The sequence below is a fragment of the Nerophis ophidion genome, linkage group LG03, assembly GCF_033978795.1.
Source record: "Nerophis ophidion isolate RoL-2023_Sa linkage group LG03, RoL_Noph_v1.0, whole genome shotgun sequence".
In the NCBI taxonomy this organism is placed as follows: domain Eukaryota; kingdom Metazoa; phylum Chordata; class Actinopteri; order Syngnathiformes; family Syngnathidae; genus Nerophis; species Nerophis ophidion.
The window spans coordinates 12,503,281-12,521,244 of record NC_084613.1 but is presented as its reverse complement, the minus strand read 5'-3'; the positions used below and the strand labels follow the sequence as shown (position 1 = coordinate 12,521,244).

Below are 17,964 nucleotides of genomic sequence, written 5' to 3'. Positions count from 1 at the left end.
TACAAGAAAAGCTACTTGCTAACAAAGTAGCTAAGCTACAAGAAAATACTTGCTTAAAAAGTAGGTAAACTACAAGAAGATCCATCCATCCATCCATCCATTTTCTACCGCTTATTCCCTTTTGAGGTCACGGGGGTGCTAGCGCCTATACTTGTTAAAAAAGTAGCTAAGCTACAAAAAAAAAAATACTCGTTAAAAAAGTAGCTAAGCTACTAAAACTACTCGTTAAAAAAGTAGCTAAGGTACTAAAAATACTTGCTAAAAAAGTAGCCAAGCCACTAAAAAAATATGTGCTAAAATAATAGCTAAGCTACAAGAAAATATTTGCTAAAAAAGTAGCTAAGCTACAAGAAAAGCTACTTGTTAAAAAAGTAGCTAAGCTACAAGAAAAGCTACTTGCTAACAAAGTAGCTAAGTTACAAGAAAATACTTGCTTAAAAAGTAGCTAAGCTACAAGAAGATCCATCCATTTTCTACCGCTTATTCCCTTTTGGGGTCGCGGGGGGTGCTGGCGCCTATACTTGTTAAAAAAGTAGCTAAGCTACAAAAAAAATACTCGTTAAAAAAGTAGCTAAGCTACTAAAACTACTCGTTAAAAAAGTAGCTAAGCTACTAAAACTACTCGTTAAAAAAGTAGCTAAAGTTAAAATACTTGCTAAAAAAGTAGCTAAGCTACAAAAATGTTACTCGTTAAAAAAGTAGCAAGCTACAAGAAAATATTTGCTAAAAAACTAGCTAAACGACAAGAAAAGCTACTTGTTAAGAAAAATAGTAGCTAAGCTACAAAAAAGCTACTCGTTAAAAAAAAGCTTAGCTACAAAAAAATACTTGCTAAAAAAGTATCTAAGCCACATAAAAGCTACTTGTTAAAAGAAAATAGTAGCTAAGCTACAAAAAAAGATTCTCGTTTAAAAAATAGCTAAGCTACAAGGAAATACTTCCTAAAAAAAAGTGGCCAAGCTACAAGAAAAAATACTCGTTAAAAAAGTAGCTAAGCAACTAAAAAATATGTGCTAAAAATAGCTAAGCTACAAGAAAATATTTGCTAAAAAAGTAGCTAAGCTACAAGAAAAGCTACTTGTTATAAATGTAGCTAAGCTACAACAAAAGCTACTTGCTAACAAAGTAGCTAAGGTACAAGAAAATACTTGTTTAAAAAGTAGCTAAGCTACAAGAGGATCCATCCATCCATCCATTTTCTACCGCTTATTCCCTTTTGAGGTCACGGGGGGTGCTGGCGCCTATACTTGTTAAAAAAGTAGCTAAGCTACAAAAAAAAAATACTCGTTAAAAAAGTAGCTAAGCTACTAAAACTACTCGTTAAAAAAGTAGCTAAGGTACTAAAAATACTTGCTAAAAAAGTAGCTAAGCTACAAAAATGTTACTCGTTAAAAAAGTAGCAAGCTACAAGAAGATATTTGCTAAAAAACTAGCTAAACGACAAGAAAAGCTACTTGTTAAGAAAAATAGTAGCTAAGCTACAAAAAAGCTACTCGTTAAAAAAAAGCTAAGCTACAAGAAAATACTTGCTAAAAAAGTATCAAAGCCACATAAAAGCTACTTGTTAAAAAAAAATAGTAGCTAAGCTACAAAAAAAGATTCTCGTTTAAAAATAGCTAAGCTACAAGGAAATACTTGCTAAAAAAGTAGCTAAGCTAAAAGTAAGACCACTCGTTAAAAAAGTAGCCAAGCCACTAAAAAAATACGTGCTAAAAAAATAGCTAAGCTACAAGAAAATATTTGCTAAAAAAGTAGCTAAGCTACAAGAAAAGCTACTTGCTAACAAAGTAGCTAAGCTACAAGAAAATACTTGCTTAAAAAGTAGCTAAGCTACAAGAAGATCCATCCATCCATCCATTTTCTACCGCTTATTCCCTTTTGGGGTCGCGGGGGGGTGCAGGCGCCTATACTTGTTAAAAAAGTAGCTAAGCTACAAAAAATACTCGTTAAAAAAGTAGCTAAGCTACGAAAACTACTCGTTAAAAAAGTAGCTAAAGTACTAAAAATACTTGCTAAAAAAGTAGCTAAGCTACAAAAATGCTACTTGTTAAAAAAGTAGCTAAGCTACAAAAAAATACTCGTTAAAAAAGTAGCTAAGCTACGAAAACTACTCGTTAAAAAAGTAGCTAAAGTACTAAAAATACTTGCTAAAAAAGTAGCTAAGCTAAAAGTAAGACCACTCGTTAAAAAAGTAGCCAAGCCACTAAAAAAATACGTGCTAAAAAAATAGCTAAGCTACAAGAAAATATTTGCTAAAAAAGTAGCTAAGCTACAAGAAAAGCTACTTGCTAACAAAGTAGCTAAGCTACAAGAAAATACTTGCTTAAAAAGTAGCTAAGCTACAAGAAGATCCATCCATCCATCATTTTCTAACGCTTATTCCCTTTTGGGGTCGCGGGGGGGTGCAGGCGCCTATACTTGTTAAAAAAGTAGCTAAGCTACAAAAAAATACTCGTTAAAAAAGTAGCTAAGCTACGAAAACTACTCGTTAAAAAAGTAGCTAAAGTACTAAAAATACTTGCTAAAAAAGTAGCTAAGCTACAAAAATGCTACTCGTTAAAAAAGTAGCTAAGCTACAAGAAAGTACTTGCTAAAAAAACTAGCTAAATGACAAGAAAAGCTACTTGTTAAAAAATAGTAGCTAAGCTACAAAAAAGCTACTCGTTAAAAAAAAGCTAAGCTACAAGAAAATACTTGCTAAAAAAGTATCTAAGCCACATAAAAGCTACTTGTTAAAAAAAATAGTAGCTAAGCTACAAAAAAAAGATTCTCGTTAAAAAAATAGCTAAGCTACAAGGAAAAATACTCGTTAAAAAAGTAGCTAAGCAACTAAAAAATATGTGCTAAACAATTGCTAAGCTGCAAGAAAATACTTGCTAAAAAAGTAGCTAAGCTACAAGAAAAATTACTCGTTAAAAAAGTAGCCAAGCCACTAAAAAATACGTGCTAAAAAGTAGCTAAACTACAAGAAAATATTTGCTAAAAAAGTAGCTAAGCTACAAGAAAGCTAGTGGAAAAAGTAGCTAAGCTATGTAGCTTGTTGCAGCCCATCACTGGATGTACACAATGTGTAGCATACACAACCTGACACAAAACGCCACATTAGTCTTGATACCAGCGCTCAAAGTTGGCGAGCAGGAAAAAAAGGAGGGCGTCGAGGTCACCCACCCGTCTTTGGAGGGCGGGTATTCACACTCCTCTCCTCTGGGGAAGTCTCCGCTGGGATAAAGCTGGCAAATGGGCACTGAAGGCGGGTCAGTCTGTCCCCTCGCTGCGACCCACATAGACGGGAGAGGACAAGACACATTAGTCATGTGACACATTAGTCATGTGACACATTAGTCATGTGACACCTTAGTCATGTGACACGTTTAGCTGAGGAATAACCGTCACAATAATGACACTCATAGCCAGCCTTCCAGCGCTCTTGTTTTTTGTTACCGTTTGTCTCCTGCTGTCCTTCTCAAAGACATTCTCAAAGGGAAGGTGCTTTATCAGTATTATGCAGTGTCATTCTTCCAAATGCGTCGTTTGATTCCTTTTCGCTATTCATCGTTTTCTGTATTGTGCCCCTGAGTTAAGGTTGCTGATCAATTGTAATTTATTTTTAGGGACCAAATGTCCCTTTGGGACAGAGAACCCCATTGAATTTCTAAGGTTTTATTATTATTCTTTATTACACCGCCGCCTCTTTGAGCTATAATTTGACCCCCTTAACATGCTTCAAAACTCACCAAATTTGACACCTGGCGAAAATTGCGATCTAATCAAAAAACCAAAACTCAAAATTGTGCTCAAGCGCCCCCTAGTAAGAAAACACAGACAAAACTGTCTCTAACTTCCAGTAGGAACGTCGTAGAAACATGAAACAAAAAACCACTATGTAGGTCTCAGTTAGACCTATATTTCATACACTCTTACCTCAAAGCTAAAATCAACAGGAACTCTCGCTGCTGTGTTGGATCCACTTTGGACTGGACTCTCGCGACTGTGTTGTTTCCATTATGGATTGAACATTCACAGTATCATGTTGAACTTTCACAGTATCGTGTTAGACCCGCTCGACATCCATTGCTTTCCTCCTCTCCAAGGTTCTCATAGTCATCATTGTCACCGACGTCCCACTGGGTCATCATTGTCACCAACGTCCCACTGGGTGTGAGTTTTCCTTGCCCTTATGTGGGCCTACCGAGGATGTCGTAGTGGTTTGTGCAGCCCTTTGAGACACTAGTGATTTAGGGCTATATAAGTAAACATTGATTGATTGATTGATTGAAGTTTGCAATTCCCCCTTAAATACAAAAGTTGGCTAAAAATGTTTGCTTTTTTTCAAACATTTTATCCTCTGGGGCCGTTTGTCGTTTCGGCTTCAAATAAGCAAGAGAAGAGAGATTGAACCGTTCTGATTAAAAGTTGATGAAATAGTTTTAATCAGCGTCTGCTGCTGTTGCGCACGCACCAACATTCGTGGGGGAGGGGCTGTGATCGTCTATACCAGGGGTAGGGAACCTATGGCTCTACAGCCAGATGTGGCTCTTTTGATGACTGCATCTGGCTCTCAGATAAATCTCAGCTGGCATTGCTTAACATGACAAGTCAGTGTTTTTCAACCTTTTTTGAGCCAAAACACTTTTTTTTTTCATTCAAAAAATTCCGAGGCGCACCACCAGCAGAAAACATAAACATTTTTTTAACTCGGTAGCCGATATTGACAAAAAATAATTGTTCTCCCAATAGCTTTCGTCTCTATGTAGGTGTACTGTCAAGCCGTAACTTAGTTTGAGTTTTTTCGATGTTTTCCTGTGTGACTTGCGCTCCTGTTTTGGTGGCTTTTCCTCTTTTGTTGGTATTTTCCTGTAGCAGTTTCACGTCCTCCTTGAAAGCTATTCATCGCACCTGCTTTGTTTTTACAATCAAGACTACTTAAGTTGCGCGGACGCACTCCTTCTTTGTGTGGACATTGTTGATTGTCATGCCATGTACGGATGTACTTTGTGGACGCCATCTGCTCCGCACACTGTAAGTCTTTGCTGTCGTCCAGCATTCTGTTTTTGTTGACTTTGCCGCCAGTTCAGTTTTAGTTTTGTTTTGCTTCAATGCCTTTTCTTAGCGGCACTTGCCTTTTGTTTATTTTTAGTTTAAGTGTTGGATACCTTTTTACCTACATGCTGCCTCCCGCATATTGTGATCACGACATCTACAAAAGCAATTAGCTACCTGCTGCCACCTACTGATATGGAAGAGTATTACACACTTACTCTGCCGAGCTCTAGACAGCACAGACACTCAATAACAGCACATTTTTGAATTATAGTTACAGGTTTGCAAAAAATATTATCAACCCAATTAGGTGAAATTACATAATCTCTCCCACGACACACCAGATTGTATGTGCCGCGGCACAGTGGTTGAAAAACACAGCGATAAGTAATGAATAATTCCCCTGGTAATCACAGTGTTAAAAAATAACGTTCAAAATATAAAACATTCTCATGCATTTTAATCCATCCATCCGTTTTCTTCCGTTCCTGTTCAAGAAGTCGCATTAATGGTAATCCAATCCAATCCAATCCACTTTATTTATATAGCACATTTAAACAACAATAACGTTTCCAAAGTGCTGCACAGCCATGTTAAAAACAATTGTAAAAAATAAATAAATAAATAAATAAAATAAAATTAAAAAAAAAGTGTATATATATATATATTATGCTCCACCAATGACTGAATAAAAACAAAAAATAAATAAATATAAAACCTATAAAAACAAATATGATTAAAAACTATTTTAAAGGGTAAAATCAATTAAAACAGTAAAATAGAAATCAAAGTGTATAAAAAACACAGAGGACAACAGAGAACAGAGGACCACACAACTCACGTAGTAAGAACTATTTTATTCATTAGCTTCAGAATAATTATGTTATTAAAAAGAAGAAGATACTTATTATATTCTTAAAAGGTTGGTCTTACTTAAAAATGCACACATTTATTTGTATATAGTGTTGAAAATTATAATATAGCTCTCTCGGAAATACATTTTATAATATTTTGCTTTCATGGCTCCCTCAGCCAAAAAGGTTCTCGACCCCTGGTCCATACCAAGATGGTTGCCAGGTGCCGTTGCTAAGCCGGTATGTTTTAAAGTTGTCGTTTGCCTGCATATCGTAAAAAAAACCGTCCGACATTCTTTATTTTGGGTACTTACATATGGTGCCTGACTGTTGTGGCGTTTTAAGGCCATCTGCACTTTTTATGCTACGGTAAAAGACAATGAATGGTCCGGTTTTGATTTTATTAGCCTTCAAAGAACCGCTGCGCTGAAAAACATGTCTAAGAAGGCCAAAGCGGTCCCGTCCATCGCTGCTTGCAGCTTTGATTATTTAATTGTATTTTTCCATACCAAAATACTTTAAGTCGGTCCAAATTTTTTTTATAGTTTGAATATTTTATTTTTATTTTCAGGAAAATATTTTCTGTTAAAAACTAAACACAATTATTTTGTTGTACTTGTATCTATTATTCTTTTTTTCTTCTTCTTTGGTTTTCTTTGATGTTAATAGTGATGCAGTGTTATGTTCTTACAACCGTTTTATGGACGAACGATACTATTTATAATCAGGGGAAGCGCCGAATGGTTTCGAGGGAAATTAATTGAGAAAAACTGGTCTATTGTGACTATATAATGATATTTGTTATGTTATTTGTGTGCCTTTTGATTTTTACCTTCCCCGCTGCACTTTGCCTACCGTCTCTGTCTCTGTCTAACAGAGTTAAAATTAACCTTTTGTTATTTATTATATTTTCTCTGTGACTTTTATCTTCAAATACCGTATTTATCTGAATTGCCGCCGGGGCGCTAATTATTTTAAAACCTCTTCTCACTCCGGCGCTTACCAAAGGCATGCGGTAAATTTAAGCCTGCGCTTATAAATTTGAGTGTGATGTAAGGATACCATCATGAAAAGCACATTTAATAAAAAAAATGGTCTTACCTTTACTTATAAATGAAGTCCATGCGCAGCTCTTTCTAATCAAAAACATCGATAACTTGTTCATTGAAGTCTTCCTTATCTTTCTTCAGTTTTAAAAGTCTCTCTGTTTCGATGGAGATCTTCCTTTATTACCTCCTGCTTCGATTGAAAGTCCAGTTTAGAAAACTGTTTTATTTTAGATATGTAATCCTCCATGTTAAAAGTGCAAGCGAGAGGGAAAAATAAACACACGCTGCTTGTTGTCACTTCTTCTGCAGCCGAGTAGTCGCAAAAAGGATCACTAGCGCCCTCTACCACCAGGAGGCGGGAGTCATTTAATGACTCATATTTGACACACGCAGCTACGGTATATTAATAAAACATAGCTGCTTACTGTTCTTTTTAGCATATTCAATAGCTTGGACCATAAATCCTACTGAATAGCTCTTAATCTTCTTCCCTTTATGCGATTTCAAATGATTGAAATCAGCCTCCTCCGTTTTGAAAATGATGACAGGTGAAGTGTCACTCGTGACGTGACGAGTTTGACACGGTGGAAATTCTAGGCATATGCTAATTATTTTGCGAAATGAGGCAGGCACATACTATATACCCGGCGGCAACTCAAGAAAATACGGTAGTTATCTTTCCTGCTCGCCCCTGAGAGGGTTTTTGTCCCTCCTGACCTCATGTAGTCCTCCAGGGTTGTGTAACCCCTCCATTCTTCCCTTCACAGAAAAGTTTTGACATGGCTGAGGGCGTAAGCCAAAGAAAGACGGGATCCGACATTGTCCGATTGTCGCCCCGCAGGTTGGAAGGAAAAGAAATAGAGCTGAGAACAGTGGAAAAAAGTCTCATCATTGTGCCGACCCAGAACAGTTACACCTGCTAAGTCGGGGACAGTGCTGAAACAACAAAACCCAAAACCAGTGAAGTCGGCACGTTGTGTAAATGGTAAATAAAAACAGAACACAATGATTTGCAAATCCTTTTCAACTTATATTCAATTGAATAGACTGCAAAGAAAAGATATTTAATGTTCCCACTGGGAGAGTTTGTTATTTTTTGCAAAAATGAGCTCATTTGGAATTTAATGCCTGCATCATGTTTCCAAAAAGTTGGCACAAGTGGCAAAAAGGACTGATAAAGTTGAGGAATGCTCATCAAACACTTATTTGGAACATCCCACAGGTGAAAAGGCTAATTGTGAACAGGTGGGTGCCATGATTGGGTATAAAAGCAGATCCCATGAAATGCTCACTTGTTCACAAACTTTGTCAACAAATTTGTGAGCAAATTGTTTAAGAACAACATTTCTCAACAAGCTATTGCAAGGAATTTCACCATCTACGGTCAGAATCTGGAGAAATCACTGCATGTAAGCGATGATATTAAGGACCTTGGATACCTCAGGCGGTTCTGCATCAAGAAGCGACATCAGTGTGTAAATGATATCACCACATGCACTCAGGAACACTTCAGAAAACCATTGTCAGTAACTATAGTCGGTCGCTACATCTATAAGTGCAAGTTAAAACTTTGCTATGCAAAGCCACAGCCGTTTATCAACAACACCCAGAAACGCCGCCGGCTTCGCTGGGCCCCGAGCTCATCTAAGATGGACTGATGCAAAGTGAAGAAGTGTCCGCATTTCAAATTGTTTTTGGAAACTGTGGACGTCGTGTCCTCTGGACCAAATAGGAAAAGAACCATCCGGATTGTTCTAGGCGCAAAGTTTGAAAGCCAGCATCTGTGATGGTATGGGGGTGTATTAGTGCCCAAGGCATGGGTAACTTGTGAAGAAACCATTAATCCTGAAAGGTACATACAGGTTTTGGAGAATCCTATGTTGCCATTTAAGCGACGTTATCATGGACGCCCCTGCTTATTTCAGCAAAACGATGCCAAGCCACGTGTTACAACAGCGTGGCTTCATAGTAAAAGAGTGCCTGTAGTCCTGTGTGGTGCATTATGAAACCTAAAATACCACAACTTAAGCTGTACATCAAGCAAGAATGGGAAAGAATTCCACCTTAAAAGCTTCAAAAATTTGGTCTTCTTAGTTCCCAAATGTTTACAGAGTGTTGTTAAAAGGAAAGGCCATGTAACACAGTGGTAAAAATGCCCCTGTGTGACAATGTGTTGCTGCCATTAAATTCTATTTAATGATTATATGCAAAAAAAAAAAAATCGGAAGTTTCTTAGTTGGAACATTAAGTTTCTTGTCTTTGCAGTCTATTCAATTGAATATAAGTTGAAAAGGATTTGTATTTTGTTTTTATTTACCATTTACCCAACGTTCCAACTTCACTGATTTGTTTTTTTTTGTAGCAGCAGAGAGATAAACGTGTGAAATGTGTAGGAACTATCAGAAAGTCGTACAGAAGGAACTCACATCCTTTCTTCTTCTTCTTCTTCTTCCTCCTCTTGGCTGCCGAACTCTCGCCCTCATCGCCCTCCCCTGGAGAGCGGACATCTTTCTCGTAAGCACAACAAAGACGATAACATCTATTTTTTTTACTTTTTTTTACCTTCTTCACCATCCTCCTCCTCCTCCTCCCTCTCTTTGTCCTCCAGTGTTTGCCTCTCCAGCTGTTCTGTCACTTCACCGACTTCTCCAACCTCCCCCTCGGCCTCGTGTGCCCCAGCTGCTGCAATGTCAAGTCCCGCCGCCACGTGCATGTCACAGGTAAACAAAAGTCAAACACACACACACATGCAGTTCTGTGCTTTAGAGGACCTGCGTCCACTTCAACTTGGCAGGTGCTGTGCATAAATAATAACTGGAGCTCGATATCTTCAAGGGCATACTGTACATACAGTATAGTGTAGTGCTTCCTGCAGCATTATCAAGCACAGCTGGCCAACTACTTCGTTGTGTGAATGCTCCTAAGCATTCACACATATGCTTTCCTACATCAGTATTCATCTGTTTATTATTATTATTATTATTGTTATTATTCTGCAGATTTTGGCACGCTCTACCGTAAACGTTTTTCCACCCAATTCAAAGCGTTCCAACTTCAAACTGTTCAGCCTATTCGGGAATCGCAGGCTTTCCCTTCACAAATTCCCCAAAAATTCCCAGAAATCCAGGTTTTCCGGGACATTTTTTTTCCCCCATTTAAAATGAATTGGCCATTTTTCAAACTTGCACCATTTCCAGCATTTTTTCAACCGATTCAAACCGCTCCTAATTCAACACATCCCACCATTTTGGAAATTCAAACTCTAATTCTTGCAAGTTCTCCAAAAATTCCGAGAATTCCAGATTTTCCGGGACGTTTTTTTTCCCCCATTCAAAATGAATTGGTCATTTTTCAAACTTGCACCATTTCCGCATTTTTTCAACCGATTCAAATCGCTCCTAATTCAACACATTCCACCATTCTGGAAATTCAAACTATCATTTTTGCAAGTTCTCCAAAAATTCCCAGAATTCCAGGTTTTCCGGGACATTTTTTTTCCCCCATTCAAAATGAATTGGCCATTTTTCAAACTTGCACCATTTCCAGCATTTTTTCAACCGATTCAAACCGCTCCTAATTCAACACATTCCAGCATTCTGGAAATTCAAACTATCATTTTTGCAAGTTCTCCAAAAATTCCCAGAATTCCAGGTTTTCCGGGACATTTTTTTTTCCCCCATTCAAAATGAATTGGCCATTTTTCAAACTTGCACCATTTCCAGCATTTTTTCAACCGATTCAAACCGCTCCTAATTCAACACATTCCACCATTCTGGAAATTCAAACTCTAATTTTTGCAAGTTCTCCAAAAATTCCCAGAATTCCAGGTTTTCCGGGACATTTTTTTTCCCCCATTCAAAATGAATTGGCCATTTTTCAAACTTGCACCATTTCCGCATTTTTTCAACCGATTCAAACCGCTCCTAATTCAACACATTCCACCATTCTGGAAATTCAAACTCAAATTTGTGCAAGTTCTCCAAAAATTCCCAGAATTCCAGATTTTCCGGGACGTTTTTTTTCCCCCGTTCAAAATGAATTGGTCATTTTTCAAACTTGCACCATTTCCGCATTTTTTCAACCGATTCAAATCGCTCCTAATTCAACACATTCCACCATTCTGGAAATTCAAACTATCATTTTTGCAAGTTCTCCAAAAAATCCCAGAATTCCAGGTTTTCCGGGACATTTTTTTTTCCCCCATTCAAAATGAATTGGCCATTTTTCAAACTTGCACCATTTCCGCATTTTTTCAACCGATTCAAACCGCTCCTAATTCAACACATTCCACCATTCTGGAAATTCAAACTCAAATTTTTGCAAGTTCTCCAAAAATTCCCAGAATTCCAGGTTTTCCGGGACATTTTTTTTTCCCCCATTCAAAATGAATTGGCCATTTTTCAAACTTGCACCATTTCCGCATTTTTGCAACCGATTCAAACCGCTCCTAATTCAACACATTCCACCATTCTGGAAATTCAAACTCTAATTTGTGCAAGTTCTCCAAAAATTCCCAGAATTCCAGATTTTCCGGGACATTTTTTTTCCCCCATTTAAAATGAATTGGCCATTTTTCAAACTTGCACCATTTCCAGCATTTTTTCAACCGATTCAAACCGCTCCTAATTCAACACATTCCACCATTCTGGAAATTCAAACTCTAATTTTTGCAAGTTCTCCAAAAATTCCCAGAATTCCAGGTTTTCCGGGACATTTTTTTTCCCCCATTCAAAATGAATTGGCCATTTTTCAAACTTGTACCATTTCTAAATTTTTTCAACCGATTCAAACCGCTCCTAATTCAACACATTCCACCATTCTGGAAATTCAAACTATAATTTTTGCAAGATCTCGAAAAATTCTCAGATTTCCCAGAATTCCAGGTTTTCCGGGACATTTTTTCCCCCCATTTAAAATTAATTGGCCATTTTTCAAACTTGCACCATTCCCGCATTTTTTCAACCGATTCAAACCGCTCCTAATTCAACACATTTCACTGTTCTGGAAATTCAAACTATAATTTTTGCAAGTTCTCCAAAAATTCTCAGATTTCCCAGAATTCCAGGTTTTCCGGTACATTTTTTTTCCCCATTTAAAATTAATTGGCCATTTTTCAAACTTGCACCATTTCCAGCATTTTTTCAACCAATTCAAACCGCTCCTAATTCAACACATTCCACCATTCTGGAAATTCAAACTCTAATTTTTGCAAGTTCTCAAAAAATTCCCAGAATTCCAGGTTTTCCGGGACATTTTTTTTCCTCATTCAAAATGAAATGGGCTTTTTTCAAACTTGCACCATTTCTACATTTTTTCAACCGATTCAAACCATTCCACCCTTTAAAACATTCCATTCATTCTGGAAATTGAAACTATAAATTTTCCAAGTTCCCAAAACAATCCAGGATTTTCTAGAATTCCTGGTTTCCTAAGGCCCTATTTCCACCCTTTTTTCTGGGGACTACTACTTCCACATTTTTCAACGCATTTTAACCGTTCCACCATCAAAACATTCCTCTTAATCAGGACAAAACACTTATTTGTTTTTTGAACTGTAAAAATTCCTGTTTTTTTCCCGAAATTTCAGGAATTCCGTAATACCATTTCTCAATTCAACATGTTACTACTTTAACATTTCTCGACAAATTCGAAAAATGTAGACACCAACCATTTCATCTCATTCAGACCATTCAAGGTTTTTCTTTTTTTACCATTTAAAAAAAAATGTCCCGCTTTTCCTGAAATTCCCTTTTTTTTTCTGAAATTCCAATTGAAATTAATGGGACATTCTTCAAAGTTCAACAATTCCCACATTTTTCATCTGATTCAAGCCATTCTGAATTCAAAATATTAAACCTGTTCAGGAATTATGTTCTATACTTCAACAATTCAAAAAAAAAATCCCCAATTTCCCATGATCTCTTTTTTTTCTGGTTTTGCCCATTCAAAATGAATTGGCCATTTTTTAAACTTGCACCATTTCCAGCATTTTTTCAACCGATTCAAACCGCTCCTAATTCAACACATTCCACCATTCTGGAAATTCAAACTATAATTTTTGCAAGTTCTCAAAAAATTCTCAGATTTTCCAGAATTCTAGGTTTTCCGGGACATTTTTTTTCCCCATTTAAAATGAATTGGCCATTTTTCACACTTGCACCATTTTTACATTTTTTCAACCGATTCAAACCGCTCCTAATTCAACACATTCCACCATTTTGGAAATTCAAACTCTAATTTTTGCAGGTTCTCAAAAAATTCTCAGCTTTTCCAGAATTCCAGGTTTTCCGGGACATTTTTTTTCCCCGATTCAAAATGAATTGGCCATTTTTCAAACTTGCACCATTTCTACATTTTTTCAACCGATTCAAACCGCTCCTAATTTAACACATTCCACCATTCTGGAAATTCAAACTATAATTTTTGCAAGTTCTCAAAAAATTCTCAGATTTCCCAGAATTCCAGGTTTTCCGGGACATTTTTTTTCCCCATTTAAAATGAATTGGCCATTTTTCAAACTTGCACCATTTCCGCATTTTTTCAACCGATTCAAACCGCTCCTAATTCAACACATTCCACCATTCTAGAAATTCTAGCTATAATTTTTGCAAGTTCTCAAAAAGTTCTCAAATTTCCCAGAATCCCAGGTTTTCCGGGACATTTTTTTCCCCGTTTAAAATTAATTGGCCATTTTTCAAACTTGCACCATTTCCAGCATTTTTTCAACCGATTCAAACCGCTCCTAATTCAACACATTCCACCATTCTAGAAATTCAAACTATAATTTTTGCAAATTCTCAAAAAGTTATCAAATTTCCCAGAATTCCAGGTTTTCCAGGACATTTTTTTCCCCATTTAAAATTAATTGGCCATTTTTCAAACTTGCACCATTTCCAGCATTTTTTCAACCGATTCAAACCGCTCCTAATTCAACACATTCCACCATTCTTGAAATTCAAAGTATAATTTTTGCAAGTTTTCAAAAAATTCTCAGATTTCCCAGAATTCCAGGTTTTCCGGGACATTTTTTTCCCCCATTAAAAATGAATTGGCCATTTTTCAAACTTGCACCATTTCCGCATTTTTTCAACCGATTCAAATCGCTCCAAATTCAACACATTCCACCGTTCTGGAAATTCAAACTATAATTTTTGCAAGTTCTCCAAAAATTCTCAGATTTCCCAGAATTCCATGTTTTCCGGGACATTTTTTCCCCCCCATTCAAAATGAATTGGCCATTTTTCAAACTTGCACCATTTCCGCATTTTTTCAACCGATTCAAACCGCTCCTAATTCAACACATTCCACCATTCTGGAAATTCAAACTATAATTTTTGCAAGTTCTCAAGAAATTCCCAGAATTCCAGGTTTTCCGGGACATTTTTTTTTCTCCATTTAAAATGAATTGGCCATTTTTCAAACTTGCACCATTTCTACATTTTTTCAACCGATTCAAACCATTCCACCCTTCAAAACATTCCACCATTCTGGAAATTGAAACTATAATTTTTCCAAGTTCCCCCAAAATTCCAGGATTTTCTAGAATTCCTGGTTTTCTAAAGCCCTATTTCCACCCTTTTTTCTGGGGGCTACTACTTCCACATTTTTCAACGCATTTCAACTTTTCCACAATCAAAACATTCCTCTTAATCAGGAAAAAAAAACGAAGTTGGTTTTGGAACTGGAAAAATTCCCGGTTTTCCCGAAATTCCAGTAATTCTGTAATACCATTTCTCAATTCAACATGTTACTACTTCAACATTTCCCAATGAATTAGAACAATTCCAACACCAACCATTTCAACTCATTCAGAACATTGAAGTTTTTTTTTACCGTTTTCCCCAAAAAATAAAAAATCCTGCATTTCCCAAATTTCCAGGAAGTTCCCATTGAAATAAATGGGACATTTTTCCAACTTGCACAATTCCCACATTTTTCTGCCTATTCAAACCATTAACATATGTCACTCATCCTGGACCTTCAAACTAACAATTGCAGTTCCAAAAAAATTCCAGGATTTTCCAGAATTCCCTGTTTTCGAAAGCCCTATTTCCACCCTTTTTTCTGGCGACTACTCCGCCCAAATTTTTTTAACCCACTTCAACCGTTTTACCGTCAAAACATTCCTCTTAATCGAGACAAAAACACAAGTTGTTTTTTTTTTACTGGAAAAATTCCCAGTTTTCCTGAAATTCCAGGAATTCCGTAATACCATTTTTTAATTCAACATGTTGCTACTTCAACATTTCTCGACAAATTTGAAAAATGTAAACACAAACCATTTCAACTCATTCAGACCATTCAAGGGTTTTTTTGTTTTTTTTTACCATTTTCCCAAAAATTCCCGCTTTTCCTGAAATTCCCATTTTTTTTTCTAAAATTTTAATTGAAATTAATTGGACATTCTTCAAAGTTCCACGATTCCCACATTTTTCATCTGATTCAAGCCGTTCCGAATTCAAAATATTCAACCTGTTCAGGAATTATTTTCTCTACTTAAAATATTCTAAAAAAAAAATTCCCATGATCTCTTTTTTTTTCTAATTTTGCCCGTTCAAAATGAATTGGCCAATTTCAAACTTGCACCATTTCTACATTTTTCAACCTATTCAAACCATTCCACCCTTCAAAACATTCCACCATTCTGGGAATTCAAACTATCATTTTTCCAAGTTCCCAAAAAATTCCAGGATTTTTCAGAATTCCTGCTTTTCCAAAGCCCTATTTCCACCCTTTTTTCTGGCGACCACGCCTTCCACATTTTTCAACGCATTTCAACTGTTCCACCGTCAAAACATTCCTTTTAATCAGGACAAAAAACAACGTTGTCTTGAAAAATTCCCGGTTTTCCCCAAATACCAGGAATACCGTAATACCATTTCTCAGTTCAACATATTACTACTTCATCATTTCTCGACCGATTTGAAAAATTCCAACACCAACCATTTCAACTCATTCAGATCATTCAAGTTTGTTTGTTTTTTTACCATTTTCCCAAAAAATTCCCGCTTTTCCCAAACTTGCCATTTTCTTCTGAAAATCCTATTGAAATGAATAGGACATTCTTCATTTCCACAACTCCCACATTTTTCATCTGATTGCAACTGTTCCGACTTCAAAATATTCAGCCTGTTCAGGAATTGTTTGCTCTACTTCAACAATTCCAAAAAAAATTCCTGAATCTCTCGTAATTCCTGTTTTTTATTTTTTCTTATTTTGCCCAGTCAAAAACAATTGCCCATTTTTTCAAACATTCACCATTTCCACATTTTTCAACGGATTCAAACCTTTCCACCATTCTGGACATTCAAACAATGATTATTCCAAGTTTTAAAAAATTCCAGGATTTTCCAGAAGTCCTGCTTTTCCAAAAACCTTTATTTCCACCCTTTTTTCTGTCAACAACTCCTTCCGCATTTTTCAATGCATTTCAACCAATCCACCGTCAAAACATTCCTTTTAATCAGGACAAAAAATTGAGCTGTTCGGAAAAATTCCCGGTTTTCCCCAAATTTCAGGAATTCAGTAATACCATTTCTCAATTGAACATGTTACTACTTTAACATTTCAACACCAACAATTTCAACTCATTCAGAACATTCATGTTTTTTTCAGCATTTTCCCAAAAAGTCCTACTTTTCTCGAGATTCCCAATTTTTTCCGAACTTTAATGGGATGTTCCTCAAAGTTCCACAACTCCCGCATTTTTCATCCGATTCAAACTTGTCCAATTTCAAAATATTCAGCCTGTTTAGGAATTATGTGCTATACTTCAACAATTCTAAAAAAAAAAATTCCCGAATTTCCCAGGATCCCCTTTTTATTTTTTCATTTTCCAAATTGAAAATAAATTGGCAATTTTTCAAACTTCCACAATTACCACATTTTTCAACCGATTCAAACCATTCCAACCTTCAACACATTCCACCATTCTGAAAATTCAAACTATCATTTTTCCAAGCTCCAAAAAAAAATCCATGATTTTCCAGAATTCCTGCTTTTCCCAAAACCCCAATTTTTCTGGCGACTTCTCCTTCCACAATTTTCAACCCACTTCAACCGTTTCACCGTCAAAACATTCCTCTTAATCAGGACAAAAAAAACAGAAAAATTCCCGGTTTTCCCGAAATTCCAGGAATTCCGTGATACCATTTCTCAATTCAACATGTTACTACTTGAACATTTCTCGACAAATTTAAAAAATGTAAACACCAACCATTTCATCTCATTCAGACCATTCAAGGTTTTCTTTTTTTTACCATTTTCAAAAAATTCCCGCTTTTCCTGAAATTCCCTTTTTTTCTGAGATTCCCATTGAATTTAATGGGACATTCTTCAAACTTCCACAATTCTCACATTTTTCATCTGATTCAAGCTGTTCCGAATTCAAAATATTCAGCCTGTTCAGGAATTATGTTCTCTATTTCAACAGTTCTAAAAAAAAATTCCCGAATTTCCTATGATCTCGTTTTTTTTTTCTAATTTTGCCCATTCAAAATGAATTTGCCGTTTTTCAAACTTGCACCATTTCTACATTTTTTCAACCGATTCAAACCATTCCAACCTTCAACACATTCCACCATTCTGAAAATTCAAACTATCATTTTTCCAAACTCCCCAAAAAAATCCATGATTTTCCAGAATTCCTGCTTTTCCCAAAACCCCAATTTTTTCTGGCGACTTCTCCTTCCACAATTTTCAACCCACTTCAACCGTTTCACCGTCTAAACATTCCTCTTAATCAGGACAAAAAAAAACAGAAAAATTCCCGGTTTTCCCGAAATTCCAGGAATTCCGTGATACCATTTCTCAATTCAACATGTTACTACTTGAACATTTCTCGACAAATTTAAAAAATGTAAACACCAACCATTTCATCTCATTCAGACCATTCAAGGTTTTCTTTTTTTTACCATTTTCAAAAAATTCCCGCTTTTCCTGAAATTCCCTTTTTTTCTGAGATTCCCATTGAATTTAATGGGACATTCTTCAAACTTCCACAATTCTCACATTTTTCATCT

The 17,964-nt window shown here is 36.3% G+C and overlaps 1 protein-coding gene across 1 annotated transcript in view; it reads left to right on the top strand.

The window, feature by feature from the left end:
• Nucleotides 1-7,722: 7,722 nt before the first annotated feature.
• LOC133548686 (uncharacterized protein C3orf20-like) overlaps nt 7,723-17,964 on the top strand; it is a 51,162-nt gene continuing 40,920 nt past the window's right edge. The window contains exons 1-3 of the mRNA XM_061893657.1: nt 7,723-7,734; nt 9,306-9,457; nt 9,552-9,663. Coding sequence (XP_061749641.1) covers nt 7,723-7,734; nt 9,306-9,457; nt 9,552-9,663 — 276 coding nt within the window. The remainder of the gene's footprint in view (nt 7,735-9,305; nt 9,458-9,551; nt 9,664-17,964) is intronic.